At 38.7% G+C, this 21591-nt stretch overlaps 1 protein-coding gene across 6 annotated transcripts in view; it reads right to left on the reverse strand.

Moving 5' to 3' along the window:
• Positions 1 to 21591, reverse strand: part of LOC130927674 (gastrula zinc finger protein XlCGF57.1-like) — a 79308-nt gene that overhangs the window by 25156 nt on the left and 32561 nt on the right. For 3 of the 6 annotated variants that reach the window (XR_009066480.1, XR_009066481.1, XM_057853627.1), the window contains one exon: positions 18552 to 21583. Coding sequence is in view for 3 of the 6 variants with exons in the window: in XM_057853627.1 (XP_057709610.1) it covers positions 21467 to 21583 (117 nt within the window). In the remaining 3 variants the exon portion in view is untranslated. Of the gene's footprint in view, positions 1 to 12948; positions 15039 to 18551; positions 21584 to 21591 lie in introns of those variants that run through there. The other 3 variants (XR_009066482.1, XM_057853628.1, XM_057853624.1) reach the window with 2 other exon arrangements.

The following is a 21591-nucleotide window of genomic DNA, read 5'->3' on the forward strand; positions in this document are numbered from 1 at the left end:
AGCAAAAGGTGGAGGAAAAATCCCCAGGTGACAACTGAGTCACAAGTTTCATCCCAGGCAATAAAACACACACTACAAAATGATGGGTTCCATGCAAGAACTGCCAGCTCAAGCTATGCGTTATTGTTGCAAAGGATGTTGTATTAAGTACTCAAGTCATACATACCTGAAGGGTTGAATAATTTTGTCAATGAAGTAATCACAGAAAGGCCAAAAAAAATAGTAATTATTTGATGTGATTATAAACAAGAAGAAAAGTAAATGTCAAACTTGCAATAACAGCATCTACTTTGGGGGTTCAATAGTTAGTTACACAACTGTACATGTGGTAGTATACTATAATATTAATACTACATATTTTAAATATGTATTTTTTTTTTAAATATTTTTTTTTACAATCATGTTGGGGAGGTGAAGTCACAGTGTGTTGCCTATATGCACCAGTATGGGAAATCAGTTGACCTTTTTCAGTGCGTTGGTGCCACCTGCCGGTCAGAGTAAGTCGCTGCATCTTTTTTTAATCACAGTTTGGCTCACTTACACAGTCTGGTGTCTAGCGGTAGCATTGACACTCGTGAATGCTTTCTGTTACGTTTGTGCCTCAGAAATATACTGTATGTCTAAGTATTTTATGTTTATAACAACATGAATAGGCAGTATATGTACACCTCTGTGCAGAAAATTTGTCTGTACAAAACTTCTTGAGTTGTTATAGTGTTATAGAAGTAATAATTAAATTAAATTAAATAATAAATACTATTAAAATTTATTTTAATCTTTTGTTGTATCCTTGTATCCATCTATCCACAGATAGATTCACCCTATGTTTAAAATGTTTCATCGTATTTCGTTGTGTTTGTGGAAAATATAAACACAAGTTTCATTCTGAAAAGACTGTTGTACTTACGGTTTTAATCCAGCAGGGGGCAGTGTTCGCTTCTTGGCGTGCATGGGAAATAAATGTTCCTATTTTAGAGCGAATAAGAAATGAGCCGTCTTTGCAGCAATGCGAGTCGGACGTTGTAAATTAGTATTTTTTTTCTTCTTCCACGTGAGAAAAAGAGTATAATTTGACTGTGTATAGTAGCGGATTGCTTTATTTTAGGATGATTGTGATGTGTACTGTGAGTTAATATAGTTCAAAAATATGTCAATCGTTAAGCATGTTTATCCATGACAGCAGATGTGTTCGTAATGGCGACCGGACGATGAGTGAATGCTCACAGTGTCTAAAATGCAGAAGTTAAATGTTTTGCCAAAAAACTTGTATTTGCTTATTAATATAATTATACAAGAATTCGCATTTTAGAGCGAAGAAGTGTGCAACAACGCGAGACGGACGTTTTTTTTCCTTGTTTCAGCTGTACAAGAAAAATGAAAATAAAACAAAATTAAATGTGTAGCAACAGTCTGAAGCATTTATCCTCTGCACCACGCTACTGATGCATAGCTATTATTTCAACCGACTGCCACACGCATCATCAGACTTTTCAGACGTTCTCTTGCTCTTTTCAACGCTTCCCCTGTGGCCATTACGCCTACCAGGTTTTCCCCGAGATCCTAGCACCCGTCCCATTACATAACAGAACTTTATTTATTTATTTTTTAATTTACATCGGAGATAACGTTCCCAGAATGAGATAAATTTTAAGTCTTATTATTTTTTATTTTCAAAGTGGATATTTGCTTTTCATTGTTGACCTTTGAAGGAAATAGTTTCATTTTATATATTGTCTTTTTCTTTTGCACTTTTGTAAAACTTATTTTTGATTTATTTTGTAGTTCCGTTTAATGTGGAGTTTACAGAAGCAAATTTTGGTTTGAGATGCCTTGCTTAACGGGTTGAAGTTTAGGAAAGAGCAAAGTTTTTAAGTGGGTCATCTCAAGCTCAAGTCTCTGGTTGTTTTGGTAAAACAATAGATAAGATAGTCCTTCCCAAGCCACTATTGACTCCCTAAAAAATGCGGAGGGAGAACCTCTTTCATGTGTTAATTTTAATATACTGGACAATGTAAAGGTTGATTTAGGTTTTTAAGGACTTGAAAATGCCAAATTTCACTAAAATATAATCTGTTGGATCACCTGCGGATAGAACTGGGCTATCCTTGCGACCCCAAAAAAAAAAAGGGGGGGGGGGGGGGCATTTTAACCAATTTCATGATCTGGGATGAAAAGACAAGTCCAATTTATGTAAATTTTGTTGCTTTGAAATTATAGGGGAAATTAGCAGCCATTTTTTTAAGAGAAACACGACAGTAGAAATCTACCGTAATTTCCGGACTACAAGCTGCTACTTTTTTCCCTCATTATGAATTCTGCGGCGTGTACCATGAAGCGGCTAATTTATGCATTTTTTCTACCGGCCGCCGGGGGCACTCAAGCAGGAAAGGTAAGTGCAAGACACGTGGTATATATGTGTCAAAGAAGACGCTAGCTTGTACTATTACCGGTATGAATAAAAGTCGCAGATTCTCATTTTGTGCATGAGTATTAGCTGACCCGCACTATGGAACATTCGAGAAGAAATTCATATGATGCAGCTTTTAAGTTAAAAGCAATTGAGCTGGCTGATCGAGGAAGAAACAGAGCTGCTGCACGTAAACTTGGCGTCAATGAATCAATGGTGAGACGTTGAAAACGGCAGCGGGAACCTCTGGCGCAATGTAAAAAGACGGCAAAAGCTTTCAGAGGTAATAAAAGTAGGTGGCCCGAAGTGGACAACATTCTTGAAGACTGGGTGAACACACAGAGAGAAGATGGCCGCAGTGTTTCCACTGTGCAGCTCCGACTGAAAGCCAAAACAATCGTCACCGAAATGCAAATTGAGGATTTCACAGGAGGACCGTTGTGGTGTCTCCGGTTCATGAAACGTAAAGGTCTGACCATAAGGACACGGACAACTCTGTGTCAGCAACTCCCTTCCGACTACGAGGAACAAGTCACAAATTTTCACACATTCCTTAAAAAAAAGATAGCAGAAAATTCCATCGGACCAGACGACATCATAAATATGGATGAAGTACCTCTGACGTTTGACCTGCTGCTCACGAGGACCGTCAACAAAAAAGGTGAAACATCTGTCACACTGAAAACAACCGGCCATGAGAGGAGGCATTTCACCTGTGTTTTGGGCTGCACTGCATCCGGGCTAAAACTTCCACCAATGGTAATTTTCAGGCGAATGACTATGCCAAAAGAAAACCTCCCGAAAGACATTGTCGTGAAAGTTAACACAAAAGGGTGGATGGTAGAAAGCCTCATGAAGGAATGGTTGACCGAGTGTTATGGCAAGTGACCAGGGGGATTTTTTTCATAGAAAAAAAGCATTACTCGTTTTGGACAGTATGAGGGCCCATATTACAGATGCTGTGAAAGCAGCAATCAAGAGGACAAACTCCATTTCAGCTGTGATTCCTGGGGGTACAACAAAATGTTTGCAGCCACTTGACATTAGCGTTAATCGTGCATTTAAAGTGGCACTCAGAGTTGAATGGGAGGCCTGGATGACCAGTGGCGAGAAATCCTTCACCAAAACTGGCCGCATGCGAAGAGCAACTTTTGCTCAAGTCTGCCAGTGGATCCTGACAGCGTGGAAAAGTGTGAAAAAATCCACCATCACCAACGGGTTTCGAAAAGCCGGACTGCTACGTGATGGAGAGGACAGCACAAGCTCAGGAGTTAATTTGCCACAGGATGAGAGTGACAGTGAAGGCGACAACGAAAGACAGAATGAAAAGGTGCGTGCTGAAGTATATCTGAGCCTATTCATATCAGAGACTGAGGAGGAAGATTTCCATGGTTTCAGTGCACAGGAGGAAGATGAAGATAGCCAACAGTGACTTTTGAGACTTTTATGTTTGTTTTTATATTTTTTTCAACCAGCCCAGTTAGTGCTGTGTTAATGCCGTGTTGCTGCTGTGTTGTATGCTGTGTTAATGCCATGTTGCTGCTGTTTGGAAAGAAAAAGTATGCTATTAACATTTTGAAAACTATGTATATTTCTTTATAAATATCGCATTTTACTATGTGGTCACATGCGGCTTATAGTCAGGAGCGGCTTATGTATGGACAAAATAGTGTTTACTTTAAAAATGTACCGGGTGAGGCTTATAATCAGGTGCGCCTTATAGTCCAGAAATTACGGTAATTAACAAATTATATAAGAAGGGAGTAACTCAATTTGAGAACATAACAAACACTGGCCTTGGGCCAAATTCAATTTATTATGCCAGGGAAATTGCTTATGCAAAATGTTGAATAAATACTCGGAGATGGTAAATGGTGTTATACTTGTATAGACCCTACCCACGTGACGTCACAACTCCGCTCTCCTGACTGGTGCCGCCCATTTGTCCGGCAACACATCGTGTTGACCTGTTACGGCTACGTACATTCCTCCTATTTACGGCGTGTTTTTCTGCTCGTTAACATTAATAATCAAAATGGTGAAGGCGTGTGTGGCGGTCAGTTGCAATAACAGAGACGATAGACGGAGAGACTTGAAGTTCTACCGGATTCCGAGAGACACGGAGAGGGGAGAGCGAGATGGGCTGCTGCAATTCGACGAGAAAACTGGGCTCCAAACGATTACCACAGATTATGTAGTAGTCATTTTATATCTGGTAAGATGCATTTAATATATATTTAGAGGGTTTTGGGCTGACAACCACAATTAAGATCATTGCTAGGCTAATCGCCGACAACATACACGTATGTATGTAGTCAGAGTGCTATTGCTAAACCATATAAACATTAAAAGCCCTAGCTCCATTGACAAATGACATGAAATACATTAGACTTGACAGTGGATGTTAGCAAGAACAAAAGATTTTGAATTGAAAATTTCGCAACTCACCTTCCGAGCACAAGATTCCTGCCGAATTTTCGTGTACGAGGACCTGTTTCACCCAACCAGCAACGTAGCATTTATAAGCCTCCAAGCTCTTAAAGTTTTTCAAACTTTCGTGAGAATAGGCTGATTTTGTGTGGACAAGATAGTTGTAAATATCAGGGTCAGGCAGAGACGGCGAAGGCAGCCGGTCAAAAATCATCGATTTAGGCATCAAATATGGATCTGGCGACTGTATAGAACGAAGCTTTTCCACATAACGCCTTTTATGCAACACATCCAGTGAGTTTACGGCATTAGAAAGCACCGGGTCTTCCATGAAATGCATTTTAAATTCTTCGATCAATTGAAACCAATGCTAATACAGAGACAAAATGACGGACAAGTGGGCGGAACCATACAGCGAGCACGTGGTTTTGTGACGTCGGTGGGTAGGGTATATAGCGCTTTTCTACCTTTCTAATATAACTATAATTAGATTCTAGACAGGAGTTACTTCAATTTCAGAATACTTATCAGGATTTCCATATCAACCGCTAACAAATACAATTTCCCCAGTATAAGACAATTTTTATGGTTTCATTTTTTATTTTACTTTTGATCTTTTGATGAATTACCCTCATTTGATATTTTTTCATTTCTTTTGACACCTTTATAGAGACCTTTTTAGCCCATTTTGTATTTATTTTTTTGAGTTTATCAAAGCTAATTTACTTTGGATTATCAACATTTATTTTTTACTCCATCACATTATCTTTTGTATATTCAGATAAAACATACATGCATGGGGCAGATAACAATCAGTGAAGTCATTTGGATATGTTAACCCTTCTAGCTAAAATGCGGGGATTGATTGAGGGCAAGTAACACCTTGCTGCAGTTGGACACAATTTAGCAATGATATATTTTTTTTTTTTTTTTTAAGGATTTGAATAATCTTTCACAAAAAAAGAGGAGTGGAGTAAGTGTTGTTTAGTTCCATGCCTGTGCTAACTGTACTTTTTCATTTTTTATAATGTTTCTAAAAATTTCTAATTTTATATTTGTATCGTATTTTTCATTTTTTTAAATAAAATTTCTATTTTTACATTTTATATTGGGCTGTCTGGAGGACATTATTTAAACTGTGTAAAAAAAAAAAACTGAAAAAAACTGATTGGCTTGCATTTATTCCACTGATCCTATTTACTGGTTTGTTATTTTGAAATTGTTTTCTGGGGAACTAATTATTTCACAAAAGGGGAAAATGATACATATTTTGAACGACATAACGAACAAAAGAAAATGCATCAATTTCCAAAACATAGATATCTTTATTATTGCTAAATGGCTTTGTTTGGGATCTGAATTGGACACGAGGGTTTTGTTAAACTGAAAAGAGTAAGACATATAAATATTTTTGTGTTGACTGTTGCATTGGTAAACAGTGAAAAGTTCAAATTTGGAGTAGACAACCACACACCATAGTAGAGCTGGGAATCTTTGGGCACCTAACGATTCGATTACGATTCAGATTTGATTATAAAACGATTATTGATGCACCCCCCTCCTTTTTTTAAAAATGTGTTGTACATTAGTTCCAAAATTGTTCAAAAATCCTCTCAGGCTAAACCAAACTACTACAGTATTTCAGTATCAAGTTAACATATAACAGTAAACAAATATACAAAAATAACAGTAAATAAAAAAACTCCAGTCCCCATTCTGTATCAGCAGCTTTAAACTACATTCAATTAATTTAATGTTGTGAATGAACTGTTAGTTTTTAAAATTGCTCCAGTTATTCCATAATTTCCCTTCCGTCTACTTTTGTCAAAGTTTTAACACTATTTCATCATTTAAAGATAGATTCAAGACAAGATTCTGCCGATTTAGGAATATTTTAGATAAAAAGTTAATTAGGTTCGCTCCAACAGAGCCTTCTAGAGAGGTCTCCTGCTTTCAGATGGCGGCTGTTTACTTATGCCGGAAAGTCTGTCATTTCGCATCTCTGTTCAATAATACATGTTCTAACACAGACGTCGTCTGTCATTTTGGATCTCGTTCTACATGTATATGATATCTACTGTAGCCGTATGTTTACTAGCAACTGGCCGTTGTTTGTAGTGGCTGTCTGCCGCTGTCAGGTATAATTGTTTTCTTTATCTAGCGGCATGAGTTGAACATATTTACTCTCGGTCCGTTCCTCATTGCGTCCCAAAGACCACGCTGACTGTGTTTTACTTCCGCTTTACCTGGTATAATTCAATAATCGGAATTTGGATATTTGTGAATCGTTCTCGAATCTTCCACGGCCGAATCTCGAATAATCTAAGAATCGGAAATTTCGCACGCCTCCACACCGTAGTAATGAATGTATAGCTCCCATCTTTCGACGGAATGATTCCTTGTGACTAGGGTCGTTGAAGATCAATATTATTTATCAAGTTTGTTTTTAAAAGTTTATAATGGGGAGGGAATGATTCCAAAGAAGGGTTAGAATCTCAAATAATGGAATTTAGACCACCATATGGGATAGTTTTTTATTTTGTCTAGATAATTGGAGTATCACGCAAGTTAATGTAAATTGGGAATGATAACATGGACTGGGTATTCATAATGCACTTTTAGTAGTAGCTATGAGTGATATAGACATGCTTACAATTGCAAGCATGTTTGCAATTGTGGGCATGGCTAGAGGGGGATAGGTGGGTCAAGGTTACACCAATATCATTTTATAACATTGTCTCTGAAAGTTAATATGGATGCGGACAACTGTAAATTTTTTATTGACTTATAGACCCTACTCACCAACGTCACAGAATGACGTGTCACTGTATCCGGCCGCCATATTGTCCGTCATTGTTTATCCGTATTCTCAATGGTTTCAATTTGTCGTGCAATTTATAGTGCAATTCATGGAAGCCCCGGTGCTTTCAGACGCTGTAAACTCATTGGATGCGTTGCATAAAAGGCGTTATGTGGAAAAGCTTCAGTCTATCCATTCGGCAGATCCATATTTGATGCCTAAATCGATATTTCTCGACCCGCTGTCTTCGCCGTCTCTGCCTGACATCTGCTACACTGATATCTACAACTATCTTGTCCACACAAAATCAGCCTATTCTCACGAAACTTTGAAAAACTTTAAGAGCAGCACTCTAAGCAACATTACCCCGTGTGACCCTTTACTTCCAATTTTCTAAAATGGCGACAATAAAAAAAAAATAAAAAAAAATGTTGACTGCGATGGCCGACGCTTCAAGGATAGGTGGATATTGGACTATTTTTTCAATAAAATACGCAACAACTGTGTCTGCCTCATTTGCAAAGAGACAGTCGCTGTTTTCAAAGAGTTCAATGTGACGCGATATCAGCTAACAAGACACGCTGACATGTACGACAACATTACAAGGAAGATACGCAGAGAGAAATTATAGCAATTTGAAGCTAGTTTAATTTCACAGCAGCAGTATTTCGCAAGAGCCCGAGTGTCGAAAGAGAACGCCACAAAGACGAGATTGTTGAAATTATGAATTTAAAAAATTATAATGAAGCAAATGTGACACACAGAAGGGCTTGCTAAAATGTGTTTAAATATATTGTTCTACGTAAATCAGTCAAGGTAGCCCCCCCACATTTTTACCACACCAAATCTGGCAACCTTTGCAAAAAGTTTGGACACACCTGTTTAACTGATGATCCGGAGACGAGGCCAGCTTCTTTCACTTGGTACCAGCTAAATATTATTCAAAAAATAATGATGGCGGAAGAAATAAACATCTTGAATTTGAAACTGTATGTTGTCGGCGATTAGCCTCGCAATGATCTTAATTCTGCTTGTCAGCCCAAAACCCTCTAAATATATATTAAATGCATCTTACCAGATATAAAATGACTACTACATAATCTGTGGTGATCGTTTGGTGCCCAATTTTCTCGTCGAATTGCAGCAGTCCATCTCGCTCTCCTCTCCGGGTCTCTCGGAATACGGTAGAACTTCAAGTCTCTCCGTCTGTCTTCTCTGTTACTGCAACCAACCGCCACACACGCCTTCACCATTTTGATTATTAATGTTTTTTTTTTAGATCAAAATCTCTTTATTTTCGTAAATTTCACACTAGTTGTGCATGGATTTCCAGTTCAAAAAGGAAAAGACAAAATGTGATGAAAAGCGGGACTGACATCCAACACCCACACAAATAAATAAAAGAATAATCATAATAATAAAATAAAATGAAAACAAAACAAAAACAAACAAACAAAAACCCAAGAAACAAAAAGAAAACCAACAAAAATAAACCATTAAATTAATCCCCGTCACTGCCAGTGAACTTCGTGACCATTGAACATTGAGTTTTACTAATAGTTTTGGATAATAAATATCAATACACTAAAGAAAAGAGTTGCCAGATTGTGGAATGCCAAGGGCTTAAGAGGCCTGACAAATGTTTAAAAATGGTCCCCAGGCACGTAAGAATCTACCATTAGAATAATGGAGAGAATATCTGATCTTTTCAATTTTCAAGCATGTCATTAAGGCCGTCAGCCATTCGGTATGGTTTCCAATTGACACAAAGAAATCTCTATCATGGAAGATGAATGGATATCCAATAAGGATGGAAATTCTTAAGCATATTCTCAACTCTCCTCATAAATCACTTTAAAACCACACGTTAAAAACTGGCACAAATTACTTTACATAATGTTCCTGAACAAAAACAGTAAAATATAATCAAGAGAACAAGCATAAAATCAAATGTAATAAACAACCAAAACACATTGAAGGGTTTGATTCTCACGCAGAGTTAAAATCCAGGGAATATAACTGATTTTTGAGTTTTTGGAGTTTTTCCTTGCCGCCATGGAGGGTATAAGGATGGGGGATGCTCAGGGCATGAACTCATTTAATTCATCTACTGTATCTGACCGAGTATCAAATTGACTCTGTATAGGCCTCTGAGACAACTTTGTTGTAATATAGGGTTATACAAATAAAAACATTTAGGGATGGACAATGACGGGCACTGTGGCGTTTTCGTACGCTCGTAATGTTACTTTAGATTACAACATAGGAAGGTGTGAGACTTTCGTTGGAAGAAACAACGTCATTTATTGCCGTGTTCTATTCATTCTAACAACAACACACACATACATGCATGCGGTTACCGATAGCACTTGGTGATTTTCATCAGCAAGCACTCCTTTATTGGAAACTATTGTACTGCTATAATTTTACCCCACATAATACGCCGATATGGAATAACAGATCCAAAATAATAAATAGAAAGTCAGTTTTTAAGGCAGAATGGCATTCAATGGGTATATGGGCTCACTTGTTGGATGAAAATGGGAAATTGTCGCCCTATCAAGATTTCTGTCATAAATACCAAATACGATGTAATTGAAAAGATTTTACGAAGTTAACAAATGCAATCCCAATGGAAGCAAAAGCAATGGTGAAGGAGGATATTCAAAAATTCTCGAGTCTCACAAAATTTGAGAAAATTATGCATTGGGGGACAAGATTTTGGCGTTAACAAATGTAATAACAAAGATATCAGAACATTATGGATAAATGAATGTTATCCCAACCAAATTAAAACAATATATATTTTGAAACATTTTGAGATTGATAAAATTAAGAAGATAAGAAGAAACTATTTGTCATATCCAGTGCCTCCTAAAGCAAAAGAGGTGCAATTCAAAATTTGAAATGAAATTTACCCAACAAAGGAATTTTTAAGATTGAAATTTTGAAGCAAATAATTGTGCTTTCTGTGAGATGGACATGGAAAATTTAAATCATGTGTTTTTTCACTGCAATGTAGTCAATTTCTTTTAGGGTCATTTAAAGACTTGGCTGCAATCAAAAAATATTGATATGCCCCTGACAGAAGAAACAATTTTGTTTGGCGTTTATCAAAAAGATAAGAACTTAGAATTTGTTTTAAATGTAATAATGCTTATGGGGAAATTTTTCATTCATAAGTGTTTTTTTTTTTTTTTTTTTTAAAAACCATGTTTGCCTCACTGGAGAAATGATTTCTCTAGCTTTTGCAAAGCATTGGATTTGATAGATGGGAAAGCCCGTCATCTATTTGCTTTATTTAAACAATTTAAGTTGATTTAAAAAGTCCTCTATCAAACAGAAATTTTTTGAATGTTAGTTTATTTTTGTGTTTGTTGTTGTTTTGTTTGTTTTTTGTTGATGTTGTTGCTATTGTCTGCTTGGTTATGTGGTTAAACTCAATGTATAGTATTGTATTTGATTTTGATATTTGAATTCTTTGTTTTGTTTGCATATGGTTCAATTAAAAAAAAAAAAAAAAACATACATCCTTCCGCGTGCGCGCCATAGCTCAAGCGTATTAACATAAGTACGTCTGTGAATTGGCATGTACGGTAATTCACTGTACGTGACAGGCACGATATTTAATGTCCTCTTAGGGCTGGGCGATATGGCCTTTAGTACGTATCACGATAAATTGAGCAGATTTACCTCGATAACGATAAATGACGATAAATTCACCCAAGCAAACTGTTATATAATTTGAAAATTTGAATCAATGCATGGAATACAAATGAACAGTTTCTCATTAAATTTATTTACCAGCTTTCAATTTAACAATTGTACATGCAGTCTAAACATTAGGTATTAAAAAAAATCTTGTAAACAATAAGAATTCTTGTGTGAACATTTATAACAGCTTGTATGACTTGAAAAATATCATCACTTGAATTTCATTAAATTCATTCCGCATTGTTATACACTAGATAGTGGCATACGTTTAGATATTTAGAATAGATACGAATACGACACATCCACCCGCCCCCCAGAAATTATACATAATTAAAAAAATAAAATGTTTCACAAACCTTTCCTTTCTTTTATTCGGCTCAGTTATTTACATCTTATGATTTTGGAAATCCTTACAGTATGCAATAAATAATATTCCTGTTCCCAAGCACTGTGCTTACTCTACTGTAATTTTTACAAAACATAAACAATACATAGTTACTCCCCGTCATCTAGGACGAGCCACTTACAAGACTAGCACTGTCGTGTATTACAAATACTGCTTTGAACACATCTTCACAGACAAAAGCAATGACACAGGCTTAAAGAGGTCAACTTTAATTGTGTAAATCACACTTAATAACGACACGATCTCCTGGTTGAAATAGACGACATCCACTTAATTCTATTGAAGATATGTAATGCTGAGGCAATTTGTCAACTTTACTTTTAAAAAGAAACGTGCACTGTTTATCCAGTAGATTGGGCTCTTGCAGTGTGTCAAACAGTGATTCAATTTAGGGCAATTGTCTTAAAAGTGGTTCATTGTTTCAGAAAGCCTCGGTTTTTCCATCCCTATCTGGAACCCGTCAAGAGTTTACTTAATGTCGGGTGAAAGTTTGGCGAAGCTAACTTAAGCCCGACTTCATCCCGTTTACTTGTAGCGTTAGCTGCTAGCGTTAGCCTAGCGGGCTTCTGTTTGATTGGCTTCCTGAAAACCATGTGACTCCAAACGTAAGCGCACTGTCTGCTTTCTTAAAGGGGAATGAACATAGCCGAACAACACAGAGTCAAAGCGGGATGAAAAGACTATATTTTCTTCTTTTATTAAATTACCGAATTTACCGACATGGTCAAAATTACGTCGGTCATCGTGAAGAATTTCGGTAACGGTAAATTTTCGGTTTACCGCCCTGCTCTATGTCCTCTACCACGAGAGAGACAGATGTGTGCGCACACGTTTGCTCTTTTATACAACTTTAACATTTGTTAATAATACGCTCGGTGTGTGGTATCACCGATCGATTTACATACGCATTTTTAAATGGGCACTTTTAAGCGAACGCATTACCATGACTCAAGAAGTAACAACGGGAACATTTTTAAACAGGCAATTCACGGGAGACCATTTCGACTCTTCGGCCAATCATATAGCGAGAATAAGGAAAGTCACTGTCAAGCGCAGGCCCCGCGAGGGTATAGTGAGGGGAAGAGGATAGTGAGCCTACACGGCCTCCACTAAATTAAACGATAGTGAAAGCATCTCGTGAGGCTGTGTTTAAGAATCAGTTTCCAAAATTAGGAAATCCGTTACAGTGGGGAGAACAAGTATTTGATACAAACCCATTGGCAGTGTATCAAATACTTGTTCTCCCCACTGTATCTTTTAGCTTATCAACATCAAATTAGAATCAATGGAAGGATTTTCCTGATGCTTTGCCGGAGCTCCCAGCTAAGGTACATGAACATAAAAGTGGTCCCTGCTTTTGGCCCCAATACTCTGTCGTAATATGTCACTGTCATATAATAATAGTAACTTTTTAAACAGTATATTTATAATCATCTCCCCCCACCCCTAAAAAAAAACTTAATACTTGAGAGCCAATCATAATTTTCCATATTTATGTAATTATGTTATTGAAGAACGATTTAAATTTTTTTTGTAATTTGGGGTCTAATGTTTCAAATTTTAACTGTGAAAAGTGTATTTTGAAAGAGGGAGGGAATTATATAAATAATACCACTTAACTTGAGAGTTAATTCAGGTGAGCCAATACTTTTGGCAATACTGTGGATCCACTGATGAATTTGATGAAGGCAGCATGGATGACAGGCAAAACAGTCATTGGCCACTGCTTCTCGCCCCAATACACACGTGTCTCTTAATCTGATCTTTGAGAGCGAATTTTTTACCACAAACTCAGCAGGAAAAAGGTTTTTCACCAGTGTGGGTTCTTGTGTGTGTTTTTAAGGTGTCTAAATGAGCGAATCCTTGACCACAAACTGAGCAGGAAAAAGGTTTTTCACCAGTGTGCGTTCTTGTGTGTGTTTTTAAGGTGTCTAAACGAGCGAATCCTTGACCACAAACTGAGCAGGAAAAAGGTTTTTCACCAGTGTGCGTTCTTGTGTGTCGTTTTAAAAGGGGAATTTGAGTGAATCCTTGACCACAAACTGAGCAGGAAAAAGGTTTTTCGCCAGTGTGCGTTCTTGTGTGTACTTTTAAGGCACTCCTATAACTGAATCCTTCATCACAAACTGAGCAGGAAAAAGGTTTTTCGCCAGTGTGGGTTCTTGTGTGTACTTTTAAGGCACTCCTATACCTGAATCCTTCATCACAAACTGAGCAGGAAAAAGGTTTTTCGCCAGTGTGGGTTCTTTTGTGTGTGTTTAAGGCGCTCTTCTGAGTGGATCTTTTTCCACAAACTGAGCAGGAAAAAGGTTTTTCACCAGTGTGGGTTCTTGTGTGTGTTTTTAAGGTGTCTAAACGAGCGAATCCTTGACCACAAACTGAGCAGGAAAAAGGTTTTTCACCAGTGTGGGTTCTTGTGTGTACTTTTAAGAGATTCTTTTCACTGAATCCTTGACCACAATCTGAGCAGGAAAAAGGTTTTTCACCAGTGTGGGTTCTTGTGTGTGTGTTTAAGGTGCTCTTATGAGTGAATCTTTTTCCACAATCTGAGCAGGAAAAAGGTTTTTCACCAGTGTGAGTTCTTGTGTGTCTTTTTAAGGTTTCTTTTAGAGCGAATCCTTGACCACAAACTGAGCAGGAAAAAGGTTTTTCACCAGTGTGGGTGTTTGTGTGTGTTTTTAAGGCGTCTAAACGAGCGAATCCTTGGCCACAATCTGAGCAGGAAAAAGGTTTTTCGCCAGTGTGGGTTCTTATGTGGACTTTCAAGTATTGCTTTTGAGTGAATCCTTGACCACAAACAGAGCAGGAAAAAGGTTTTTTACCACTGTGGGTTCTTTTGTGTCTGTCTAAGTGGCTCTTCTGAGTGAATTTTTGACCACAAATTGAGCAGACAATAGGATTTTTACTAGTTTGGCTCATCATATGCATACGACAACTAAAGTTATTAACAAAGGTTTTCCCACACTGAGAGGGTTTGCAGAGTTTGTCGTCATGGTGAGATTTTTTATGACCATCATGTTTGTAAGGTGAGTGTGACGTGGCGCCATTTATATCTGTGATGAAAATGTGTGCTAGCGATCCTTCTGTTGAGCTGCTGCTTGGAGGCTCCGTCCCTCTGCTGGCCTCACTTGGACCATCCTCGCTATTCAAGGGCTCACCAGTTGACATGGTGATATTGTCCTCCTCTTTAATGTATGGCAGCTCTACCTCCTCCTTTTTGATTGGAAGTTGTACTTTTCTCTTTAGCTGTTCAGTGTCAGGACCAAGATATTTGCTGAAACCTGCAAGACACAAGAAGACCAATGACATATTTTATGGACCGTCTATCCAGCTACTCGGCCGTGAGGTTAGACTGGCCAAGAGCGCTAGAGAGAGTGTATATACAGTGCCTTGCAAAAGTATTCGGCCCCCTTGAATCTTGCAACCTTTCGCCACATTTCAGGCTTCAAACATCAAGATATGAAATGTAATTTTTTTTGTCAAGAATCAACAACAAGTGGGACACAATCGTGAAGTGGAACAACATTTATTGGATAATTTAAACTTTTTTAACAAATAAAAAACTGAAAAGTGGGGCGTGCAATATTATTCGGCCCCTTTACTTTCAGTGCAGCAAACTCACTCCAGAAGTTCAGTGAGGATCTCTGAATGATCCAATGTTGTCCTAAATGACCGATGATGATAAATAGAATCCACCTGTGTGTAATCAAGTCTCCGTATAAATGCACCTGCTCTGTGATAGTCTCAGGGTTCTGTTTAAAGTGCAGAGAGCATTATGAAAACCAAGGAACAAACCAGGCAGGTCCGAGATACTGTTGTGGAGAAGTTTAAAGCCGGATTTGGATACAAAAAGATTTCCCGAGCTTTAAACATCTCAAGGAGCACTGTGCAAGCCATCATATTGAAATGGAAGGAGCATCAGACCACTGCAAATCTACCAAGACCCGGCCGTCCTTCCAAACTTTCTTCTCAAACAAGGAGAAAACTGATCAGAGATGCAGCCAAGAGGCCCATGATCACTCTGGATGAACTGCAGAGATCTACAGCTGAGGTGGGAGAGTCTGTCCATAGGACAATAATCAGTCGTACACTGCACAAATCTGGCCTTTATGGAAGAGTGGCAAGAAGAAAGTCATTTCTCAAAGATATCCATAAAAAGTCTCGTTTAAAGTTTGCCACAAGCCACCTGGGAGACACACCAAACATGTGGAAGAAGGTGCTCCGGTCAGATGAAACCAAAATTGAACTTTTTGGCCACAATGCAAAACGATATGTTTGGCGTAAAACCAACACAGCTCATCACCCTTAACACACCATCCCCACTGTCAAACATGGTGGTGGCAGCATCATGGTTTGGGCCTGCTTTTCTTCAGCAGGGACAGGGAAGATGGTTAAAATTGACGGGAAGATGGATGCAGCCAAATACAGGAACATTCTGGAAGAAAACCTGTTGGTATCTGCACAAGACCTGAGACTGGGACGGAGATTTATCTTCCAACAGGACAATGATCCAAAACATAAAGCCAAATCTACAATGGAATGGTTAAAAAATAAACGTATCCAGGTGTTAGAATGGCCAAGTCAAAGTCCAGACATGAATCCAATCGAGAATCTGTGGAAAGAGCTGAAGACTGCTGTTCACAAACACTCTCCATCCAACCTCACTGAGCTCGAGCTGTTTTGCAAGGAAGAATGGGCAATAATGTCAGTCTCTCGATGTGCATAACTGATAGAAACATACCCCAAGCGACTTGCAGCTGTAATTGGAGCAAAAGGTGGCGCTACAAAGCATTAACGCAAGGGGGCCGAATAATATTGCACGCCCCACTTGTCAGTTTTTTATTTGTTAAAAAAGCTTAAATTATCCAATAAATTTTGTTCCACTTCACGATTGTGTCCCACTTGTTGTTGATTCTTGACAAAAAATTAAAATTTTATATCTTTATGTTTGAAGCCTGAAATGTGGCGAAAGGTTGCAAGGTTCAAGGGGGCCGAATACTTTTGCAAGGCACTGTACGCGCGCGTACAAGATGCATTCTGGGCTGTCATTGCCATGAAAACGATGCACCGATTGGCTGTTAGTCATCGTGCATTGACACACCGTATTTAGAATGAGCTCGACGTCAAGCTAAAAGTGTTGAAATCCATCTCCACCTTTAAAACGGTGCTGAAAAGCATTCTGATCAGTAAATATAAAAATTCCAACATGACGAGGTTATAAATTCTCCTCTTCTACGGAAGTGTTTATTTGTGTATGTGAGTGTGTGTGTATTTCGTGTGAAATGTTATTGTTTGTCTGTATGTTATTGTATGAGGATACTATAATACAGTTGTGGTCAAAAGTTTACATACACTTGTGAAGAACATAATGTCATGGGTCTCTTGAGTTTCCAGTTATTTCTACAACTCTGATTTTTCTCCGATAGAGTGATTGGAACAGATACTTTTTTGTCACAAAAAACATTCATGAAGTTTGGTTCTTTTATGACTTTATTATGGGTTAACAGAAAAAGTGATCAAATCTGATGGGTCAAAAATATACATACATGGATCTGAAAAAGCGAATCATTGACTTGAACAAGTCAGGAAAGTCACTTGAAGCCATTTCAAAGCAGCTGCAGGTCCCAAGAGCAACAGTGCAAACAATTGTTTGTAAGTATAAAGTGCATGGCACTGTTTTTGTCACTGCCACGATCAGGAAAAAAACGCAAGCTATCACCTGCTGCTGAGAGAAAATTGGTCAGGAGGGTGAGGATTCAACCGAGAATCACCAAAAAGCATATCTGCCATGAATTAGAAGCTGCTGGAACACAGGTGTCAGTGTCCACAGTAAAGCGTGTTTTGCATCTCCATGGACTGAGAGGCTGCCGTGCAAGAAGGAAGCCCTTGCTCCAAAAGCAGCACCTTCAGGCTCGACTGAAGTTTACTGCTGATCACATGGACAAAGATAAGACCTTCTGGAGGAAAGTTCTGTGGTCAGACAAAACAAAAATCGAGCTGTTTGGCCACAATGCCCAGCAATATGTTTGGATGAGAAAAGGCGAGGCCTTTAACCCCAAGTACACCATGCCTACCGTCACGCACGGTGGTGGTAGTATTATGCTGTGGGGCTGTTTTGCTTCCAATGCAACTGGTGCTTTACAGAGAGTAAATTGGATCATGAAGAAGGAGGATTACCCTCAAATTCTTCAAGATAACCTAACGTCATCTGCACGAAGATTGGGTCTTGGGCACAGTTGGGTGTCCCAACAGGACAATGACCCCAAACACACATCAAAAGTGGAAATGGAATGGGTAAATCTGGCTAGAATTAAGGTTTTCGAATGGCCTTCCCAAAGTCCTGACTTAAACCCCATTGAGAACTTTTGGACAATGCTGAAGAAACAAGTCAATGTCAGAAAGCCATCGAATTTAACTGAACTGCACCAATTCTGTCAAGAGGAGTGGTCAAAGATTCAACCAGAAGCTTGCCAGAAGCTTGTGGATGGCTACCAAAAGCGCCTAATTGAAGTGAAAATGGCCAAGGGACATGTTACCAAATATTAGCGCTGCTGTATGTATATTTTTGACCCAGCAGATTTGATCACTTTTTTCTGTTCACCCATAATGAAGTCATAGAAGAACCAAACTTCATGAATGTTTTTTTGTGACAAAGAAGTATCTGTTCCAATCACTATCAGAGAAAAATCAGAGTTGTAGAAATAACTGGAAATTCAAGAGAGCCATGACATTATGTTCTTCACAAGCGTATGTAAACTTTTGACCACAACTGTATACGATAATTTACCCTTCCTGCTCTTATAATTTTTCTTATGATTGTCTTAATGGACGCAGGCTCCTGGTTATAAGCTTTCAGTAGCTTCTTAAGGAGACCGGAATCACACATGATCCTAGCTCAGCATTATGAGATGATGTACACTTTGTGAATATGAATGTGTCTGTGAACAAATTGAAATTGAAATTAGTAGTACTTTATTACCACAACAATAATAGTCCTTCTGTTAATGGACCCATTTCAAGGAGTAGCGGGAAATTCTAATAGCCGTGTAAAAAGTTTTACTGGTTTTGGTGAGAAGTTGAATAGTTTTTTGTAGTTGTTCATGAACTACATTTGCACATAAACCAACATCGAGGTACCATTTAGCCTAGCAAGGAGAGGTAAGAGTCTTTTTTTGAGTGTCCCAGAGCATGCGAAACTTGGGGGAAAAAAGCGCATTCATCAAGGTTTCGTCAGCAATGATTGCATATCTGTCCGCTGAAACAGCCTGATAGCACAAATATAAGTACGCCTGTCCCTCTGCTATTGGATGCGTTGTTGACGTTAGCGCAGCCGCGCTCTGAAAATAGAGCAAGGCTCGATTTTGGGCCACGCCTCTCGGCGCAAATTCATTCAAACTTGCTGTTCCGTCCATGACGGCCGTCCACCGCTCACTCTCGCTGAAAAGTCCGATCCGAAAGACTGTAATGTCTCAGATGTGAGGAAGAAGGAGAGGGGTAGGTATTTGCTTACCCACTTAATGGTGGCCATTCTCGCAACTCGCTTGCCCCTACGTCACAGCTCCCCAGTCTTAAAGACCAAATGTGAAGTAAGGTTGGCCAACCATGTTTTTGAATAATATCAATGGCTAAACAATTATAAGCATATTTTCGTTACTTTTTTTTAACGCAACCCTTCCAGATTTTTTGTTTAACCCATAGCAACGCCCTTGACAACGAAAATGCTTTTCTTTGAAATTCTTCGGAAATTACATCATACTGAGAACTGCGAGGAAATGGTGTTATACTTGTATCGCGCTTTTCCACCTTTCAATCCACCATAGAACAGTATTGTTGTATTGCTTCTCGGTAAGATGCCACGGCGGTGTGTGGCGATGTATTGTTCTCAATCTAAAGAAAACTTGTATGACTGGCCAAAGGATAGCAGGGCACGTAAATGGACATCTTTCGTTCGCACGAAGCGAATCAATTTCACGCCATCATCGAGTAGTGTTCTCTGCTGCAAACACTTCGAAGATGCCTGCTTCCTCAACCGGTCTGCTTATGATCAAGGATTTGCCAAAAGGTAAGTGTGATTTTGGATAGATTACTGATGACTTTGTCAAAGCAGAGCTTCCAACTGTGGAATGAACAGTAGACGGTAGCGACGTTAGCCGTAAAGTAACTCGAGGCAAAACCCCAATTGTGTTGTGGAATGAACAGTAGAAGCTAGCGACGTTAGCCGAAAGCTAACTCGGGCAATCCCCGATCATAGTTGTATTGAGTTCATTTTGCCTACACTTATAAGTAGGGTTGGGCATAGTTTCAAATTGAACGTTTCCTATTCCGATTCCGGTTCCGAACGATTCCGATTCTTTAAAAAAATATGTATATTTCAATTTTATTTTTAAATTGCACAGTTGTGTTTGTGTCTTGATTTTTTTTAAATTATATGAACTTCTCACAGGGCTATTTTTAACTTGTATATAAATATTAGTCTTTGAACTGGAATGTGATGAAGTTTCTTTCCACAAGAGTGCACTTTCACAACAATGTTTATTTTTCTAAAGCTCACGGACAACACATTATATACAACACAAATTCTACATTATACTATATGCTAATGGGGTAACTTGGTGCAGAGTAGCGGGTACAGAAAAAAAAAAATCAGAAACAGTTCTTGTTCAGGAAAATTAGCCTATCGGCCTTCTCAGGCAGTAACCGTGAGCGTTCCGGACAAATAGTGTCTCCTGCAGTGGAGAACACACGTTCACTAGGTGTTGACGAAGCTTGAACGCATAAATACGAGAAGGCAAGATTTGACAGTAAAGGAAATGTCTGTCTTTCGTTCCACCACCATGCAGCAGGGTCCTGAGACAAAACAGCTGGTGGCATTTCCTGGTACATATTTAGCTCAATGTCCGCCCGTTTTTTGATGGACATAGAGCTCTGCTGTAAAAGTTTGCTCTCTGCCTCTTCCTCCGCGAAAAGCTCCTCCAGTGGGGTCTTTCTGGGTATTTTGCACGCAGGTGGTTGCTAAACAAAAAAACAAGATGCATTAGTATTTTCAGTAAAAGAGGAAATCATCCAAAGGCGGCATCATTATTAAGAATTAGGATTGACTGCCTTTATAATTTCAGAAATACACTTATACTTTCCTCCTCCTCCTCCTCCTTTTCCACTTCATTATTAGCCACGTTTACATGATGACTTTTATTCATACCGATTCAAATCATTCCGAATGGAAATTTCACATCAGCTGTTTACATGTCACTTCATCTATTCCGATCCAGCGTTTACATGTGTCTGCCTTTATTCCGAAAGAACGTTTGACAACTGCCGTCTGACATGCGCAGATTAATCAAAACAAAGCGTCACGTTGCAAAACATGGAGATCGAACGTCAGATCAGCTGCTGTTCTAACTTTTCGAGTGGAAACCAAACTTCAGAATGACACGCCGTTCATTTAAAAAGTTGTGTGGGTGCGCTGTGCGTGTGCTTGGAAGCCATGTTGCATGTGACGTTACTTACGTCACCAAGTGACGTCACCACGTCAGTACGGAGCATGTGCAGAAAGAACGCAACCAGACACCATTCCGCTTCACTGTTTACATGATATAATTTTACTTCTAATCGGTTTGGGAAAAGGAATATTCCACCCCTGTGAATCGGAATGAAATTCCATTCGGTTTGAGCCTGTTCATTCCGAATGAGGTGTTTATATGGAACACATTTATTCGGTTTGAACAAATATTCCGATTGAAATTGGAATATTTGGCTCCATGTAAACGTGGCAATTGTCAGGCCTTTCCTCCTTGGCGACGTCATCTGCACAATCTTCTGCTGTTGACTACCAAG

This window comes from Corythoichthys intestinalis, chromosome 13, assembly GCF_030265065.1.
Source record: "Corythoichthys intestinalis isolate RoL2023-P3 chromosome 13, ASM3026506v1, whole genome shotgun sequence".
Classification (NCBI taxonomy): domain Eukaryota; kingdom Metazoa; phylum Chordata; class Actinopteri; order Syngnathiformes; family Syngnathidae; genus Corythoichthys; species Corythoichthys intestinalis.